Source organism: Cucumis melo, chromosome 5, assembly GCF_025177605.1.
Source record: "Cucumis melo cultivar AY chromosome 5, USDA_Cmelo_AY_1.0, whole genome shotgun sequence".
Taxonomy (NCBI): domain Eukaryota; kingdom Viridiplantae; phylum Streptophyta; class Magnoliopsida; order Cucurbitales; family Cucurbitaceae; genus Cucumis; species Cucumis melo.
The window spans coordinates 5,324,712-5,331,331 of record NC_066861.1 but is presented as its reverse complement, the minus strand read 5'-3'; the positions used below and the strand labels follow the sequence as shown (position 1 = coordinate 5,331,331).

Sequence of the window (6,620 nt, the reverse complement as noted above, 5' to 3'; positions counted from 1 at the left end):
TTGTTTACGTGTCGAGTTTGGGTTGGTTGTAGAACATGGCGAAATAAAAAGGTGACATATGTAAAGCAAAGAAATGACCCTTGGATGTGAAAGGTCACCATAAATAGGACTAAAGATCGGATAAAAAAGGGAAAGACTTTTGTTAACGTTCTACTGAGTTGTTAAGAATAGATTTTGGAGTCTTGAAAAGTCGATTGAGGGAGACCACGAGGCAAGAAAAGGAAGCCAAAAGAAAGAGTTGGGGCTAACTTTTGTTGTGAGTGATCCTTATAAGATAAATATTTGATGTGAATGATTTCATATCCTTCTAAGCGAATGCATATTGTTTATCACATAAGTGTTGTAATTTAGGATCTTGACAAATACGCAAGCATTTTATGAATCATAGTGAGTGTACATCCTAGATCTGAGCGAGAACTGATTTTATTATGTTGAGCTAACGCCTCTCATGTGATGTTGGTGTTGTGACAAAGAAATAGTGATTGTTCTATTGCAAGACGCTGGTGGAAATCCTAGTTTTAACGAAAGACGCTGGTGAGTGTGAATCTCAGGTTTAGGTCAGTAAACTCTGGTGAAAGTAAACACCAAGTCTAAGCGAGTATGAGTTGTGTTATTGAAATGCCAGATTTTGGTGAGTCTACATCCTAGATCTGAGCGAGAATTGATATGTGAAGACTGGTGAAAATGAATCCCAAGTCGAAGGTGAGATTGAGATTGTCATGAGACGCTGGTAGAAATCCTGATTCAATTGTGTGATGCTGGTGAATGTGATTTTGAGATGAGATTGAGATTTTCACGAGATGCTGGTAGAAATCTTAATTCAATCGCATGATGCTGGTGAAAGTGAAACTCAAGTCTAGTCAATGAGATGCTTGTGAAAGTGAAACCTACATCTAGGCAATTAGAGGTGATGAGAGAATTCCAGGTCTCGATGACCAGTAGTGATTGCTCTGATGGCTTGAATTGTAATTGTTATGGCTGTGTTTGATGCTGCAAAAGCTTATGCTTATGAAGCTCATTACTGTGGTTATTGTTGTTTTTGTTGTGGTAGTTGTTGTTATTGTTATTGAATCTGTTATATTCCCAAAAAGGTTTCCTAAAACTCATCTCTCACTAAGTCTTCGACTTACATTTTAAGTTTTTCCTTCCCAAGTTGACAGGCGTTGAAGCCAAGTAAGGAATGAAGGTCAGATGTAGAAGACAACTAAATGAGGGAAAGAAGGGTTGTTACGCAAACTTGTGTAGCGTCCAAGCGTGTCATCCTACCTCTCATTGAAGGAGTCAATGGATAAGAACTTCCTCCTTAACGCTAGGGGCTCCTATTCACATTGAAGGAAGGTCATCCGACGTGTTAAGGTTAGAGAGGCCGAAGACGATGAATGTGAAGGAACTAAGCTAGGGATAGGAAGCCTTGAAGGTTGTCCCTGGTCGCTGGAAACCGAGGAGAAGGATGAAAATAAGGAGCAGCATTAGGCAATGGAGGAAAAAAAGTGGATCAAAACTCAGTTTTAATTTTTTTTTCTAAAAAGAAAAAGATTGTAACAGTTAAGCTTGAACCCTGTGTAAAGTGTCAAGTTAATAAAAAAAGAAGTTATGTTTATTCTGCTGCTTATTATTTGTACTTACAACTTAGTAATTAATCTCTCTGTTGTGACAAGAGTATTAAGCAATGGAGTAAGTCTAAAGGTTACAGATTTTCCCGTTGCATTAAGTTAAGTCTCTAAGGTTCAAAGCGAAGACCTTGCGATTAAAGCAAGTTGGAGTGAGTTGTTTTGCTTATTAGGTGTTCATCTCGTCTTTTCACGAGGCGGCCCATCCCCCATCTGGCCGTAGAAAGTGGCGTTTGGGGTGGGGCGTGTTAGAATTATTTGCAGTTGTCTCGCTACTCCAGCTGACAACATTAAAGTCTTTACCAATTAACCAAAGAGGTGGACAAGTTGAGTGTAGGTTTTGTTGTTCCTCACAGAGTTTATTTTAGTTTTTTTCTCTTTGTCGAGTCATGTAATATATTGATCCACCAATTTATTCCTATGCCATGATGTTTGCAAATATAGAAGAAGTGCCCTCAATAAAGTTTGCAACATTATGCCTCAGGTCATCCAACATAATAAGTATCCCTTCAAATTTTCCTTTAGAGTTTATGGCCAGCCACTTAATACTAATGGGACTCCAGAGAGATTTGATGGTGTATTTGTTCACACAATGTAGCTTAGTCTTAGTTAAGGTTGCAAAGTCAAGAGCATAAAAGGAGATAACATTTTTTATTTGAGCTCTTTTAGAGGGAGAGCCTAACCCTATAACATTCCAACAGAAGAACTTCACATACAAAGATTACTCCCAAAAGGCCTTGCCCCATATTTCCTTTGTTTCCCATTTGTTCGAAACTATGTTCAACATTTAAGGAGCTGGGAATTCAAAAAGTAGAAGATGGTGCAAGCTTCAAGTTATTTTCCTTAAGCCAAATTATCAGCTTTTTCTTGAAACCATTGTCCCCTTCTATCTTGTTTTGTTTTGTTTTGGAGTCTATGTGCTCTTCTTTGTCACTAGTCATCATTGGCCCAAGCTGTCATTTATAATTTCAGATTGTGTTGGTGGAGGGTTGAGATAGTGTTTCAATGACAATTTTTTGACTAGAGACGTTTATTTCCTCCATATTGTCTAAGTTGATTATATTCTTCACATTCATATAGTTTTCCAAAGTAGATATGTATCTTAAATCCACCATAAGCTTTATGTTGTCTCTTTTTTTCATCTTTATTAGTTGTTGTATGCATAGGCTGGATATTTAAACTTTGAGTGGCTTGTTCTTTATTTTGTAGTACTTATGTACAAAAAAAATTTTCTTTTGTGGAGTTTTTGTATCTGGTGATCTTTTCCTTCTCTTCCAATGAGCTTTTCATACCCAAATGCTTGGCTAGAGCACTCTTAGGATTGAAGTAGAAGGTTTTGCTCTTTGGTGAAGGGAAGGTTACTATCCATTTCCAACTGGTTTTGGTGAGCTGGTTGTCAGACTCATCATTGTACAACATTACCTCCTTTCCTTTTTTAGCCTTTTTCCCATTTTGTTTAATTCCATATTTTTGAATTTATCAAGATCAGGTGGGTGGAATTTCTTAGCCTGTGAGATTTAATCCAACTATCATTTATGTTTTAATTGTCTTTCTAGTTTTTTTTTTTTTTCATTTTTTCGATGGGATAACAACGTTTCCGATGAACGTGAATTGTTTCGAGTTTGGGTTCTAGTCATCGAAGTCCACTACAACTTGTCTTTTAAAAGAGCCATGTATTTTTACATTTCTTTCAGCCAACCATTTTATTTCGCACTAAGATATCATATGTACTTCAAAGTTGTTTCCCTTGTTGTCAGTAATACGGATGTTTGCCAGAATAAAACCAGAATAGTTGTATTTGACCTTAACCTTTGCTTCAACCATATTTGTCTTTTCCACCACATGCATTTCCGATTTGTACAAAAGTTTCATAGTTCCATGCATGCAAAGGGACCCCCTGAAACGAGTCCAACCTCCATAACTTGGTAAGAGTTTTTGAGAAGCATGAAGACTTGGAGACCATTTCTCAAATTTTACATAGTATTTACCCACTATGGTCCATCCATTCTTGCCACTATAACTACATATGAACTTTGCTTGATCGGGTTCTAAGAGACATAATAGAGCCCTTTTTTGAGTGGAAGGGTTTGAAAGAGATGTTTGCTTCAATTTGTTTCTAGAGATTTTTCATAATCTTGTGCCAATCGTCATGAAAGAATCTTCTGATGATGACCAGTGAGTTTTCTAGATTAAAAACTCTTTACGCTTCTAACTTTTTCATGGAACCAGGTGCTAAGCTTGATTCACTTAAGCTATCATCCAAGAGTACACTGGCATAAGATCTTCTTAGTGTTTCAAAGTAGAATGAGGAGTAGTACCTAACTTCCTTTCCAACTTGTTCCGAAGAAAAATGTCTTCTTGGATCTACTTCTGCCTCAAAAGTTATCATCGATAGGAAGGAAATCCAATCACTTGTTTTAGCATCTTCCGGTATTAGAATACAACATTTCCTCCCTTTGTTGTCAATCCTAAAAATCTTCGTAGTGTTGCCATTTCTATTTTTTTTTTCCTAACCCAAATATAGTGATCTTCATATCGCTTTTCAAGGAAAAACGATTTGTTTCTGGGGTTGCTATCAGGGTTTTGAAGCAATTTTTCAGCCACTCCAAAGATTCTAGAGTAGTGACAATAGGAATGTCTTGTATGGCCCCGCTTCAGTTAACCAAATTCGAATGGCCTTTAACTATTTGTCGAAAGAAAGTACAAACTCTTTTCTTTCTATCTAGTAGGATCATGGAAGGTGCTTGAAAATAGCCATTTTTGCCTGGTGAAAAGTAGATGAAACTGGAACGTGTAGAGAATATTATGTATAGGAAGTGTGTACCTTTAATGTTGTAGTTAAAGTTAGTTGACGTCATTTTTCCTCCAATAGAGAGTCCTCATATGTGCTCCAATGGAACGCCTCCAAGCGTCTCAGACTGCAGGAAAAAACACTATAGCTCTTCATTGTTCAAACCGATTGAATTACTGTCATTCAAATAAATCATGTCATGTTAAAATACTTAGTTGGATTGCATCTATTTTTGGCGACTCCAACTAGCTATTTAATTGGGTACCTTCATACTAGTACTAATGCATCGAATTCCATCGTAATTCTATAATTAACCATATTTGGATAAGAGTAGTACTAAATTGGACAATTAGTTTTTCTTAAAGAGATGCAGCAAAATATAACAAAATTTCATATTTTATTAATGATAGATATTGTTGATTGATATTGATTATCACCGATACAATTTGAAATTTTGTTACTTGGTTCATTAGGTTATAATGTCAATGTTGTTAAATTTTATTATGTTATATATATATATATATATATATATATATATATATATATATATATATATATATATATATATACACACACATACATTATAAAGATATTTTGTCTATACAATACAGAAAATAAGTACATGTATCCTCAATCAAACACATAAATATAATATTTTTCCCAATAAATCACTACAACTATGAACTAGCTAGTAATGGAGGTTATAGTAATAATAAAAAAAGAAGGGTTCTTTTTAAAGAGAACAGATGAATCAAAATAATACAAATATAGCAAAATATCATAGATAGATTGTGTTAGACTACTCTCTGGCAAAATAGTAGTCTATCGTGGTCTATATCAAGATATAGATTTTGAAATATTGCTATATTCGTAAATATTTTCAATAATTTTGTCATTTAGAATAATCTCTCTAATAATAATAAGGGTTGCTTTCAAATATAGTACAATAAATCAAAGTTTTATAAAATTAAATATATCAAAATTTTAAATGCAATCAATATTAGTAAACACACATAAATTAATCTATTAATGTCTATCGATAATTGAATTTGAAATTTTTCTATATGGTAAATATTTTGAACACTTTTATGATTAACTATAATAACAATAATAATAGCTTCAAATTTGGAAAAAAAAAATATTTTCCATTACAAACCTAGTAAAAGAACTATTTAAACGTAGTTCAAAAATATTATAATTATAAACTAATATGTTAAAAAGATTTGAACATAAGCTTGCCCTTAAAACACCTACCTCATTAATGGCAAAACAATAACCCCATCTAATCTATTGCTATAAAAGGCCACAAAGTATGAGGTTCCCAATAGGCAAAACTCGATCAAAAAGCCACGATGTTTCTCAAATACTTTCTTCTCCTTCTTCTCGCAGCTGTGCTTCTTTCCACAACTCAAGCCCTGAAACACCCCTCCACCTCCGACCAAGAAGTGATTCCGACCACCGATGTCACCCAAGGAACGCTCCCGACCACCATCGCCGATCCGAATGAAGAATCCAAATTCTACAGGAGGCCATTTCCCTACAAGAAGCCTTACAAGAGGCCACCCTACAAGAAGTATCCACCCTACAAGAAACGCCCTCCATACAAGAAATACCCACCATCTTCTCACTAAATGGCATCCCAAACCAAAGTTGAGTCCATGGACAATGTGTTATGTGTTTAATTTCTTTGATAAATAAGTGGTGCTATAAGCTCCAAGTTTTAGGGTAATACTAGAAAGTTCATGAAGTTGGCCTTTTGACTTATGTAATATGTGTTAATCCAAACTTCATATGTGTGATGTATGGATGTATTTTCTCTGTGTTATTGCTTCACTTATCGTTTAATAATCTAAAGTTTGAATGGATTTAATATTTTGTCTTTTATGTTTCAACTTTGTTAGTCTTCTTTTTTCACTTTTAAGACTTTAATATTGGAGTCCTACTATTTCAACATGTAGGAGATAGATTTGAACTTTGAATTGATCTTTTTCCTACTATATATACATCTAATTAAAATATGTATTTAAATTGACAATTTTGAATTGATCTTTTTCCTAATATATATACATATGTATTTAAATTGACAATTTTAATGCAAGTTATTTATAATTAATTTTAAAATCTTATAAATAAAAGAAAATTCGTAAAAAATAAAACATTTAATAAAATATTTACGGTTTATAAACAAAGTACAAATAATAAATTTCGTAACATTTAAG

At 34.1% G+C, this 6,620-nt stretch overlaps 1 protein-coding gene across 1 annotated transcript; it reads left to right on the top strand.

Annotated features, from left to right (window-relative positions):
* The first annotated feature begins 5,731 nt into the window (after positions 1 to 5,731).
* Positions 5,732 to 6,293, top strand: LOC103499417 (repetitive proline-rich cell wall protein 3-like). Its single transcript, XM_008462416.3, has one exon. It carries the CDS (start codon positions 5,754 to 5,756, stop codon positions 6,030 to 6,032), a length of 279 nt encoding a protein of 92 aa, XP_008460638.1. The 5' UTR covers positions 5,732 to 5,753; the 3' UTR covers positions 6,033 to 6,293.
* The last annotated feature ends 327 nt before the right edge of the window (positions 6,294 to 6,620 follow it).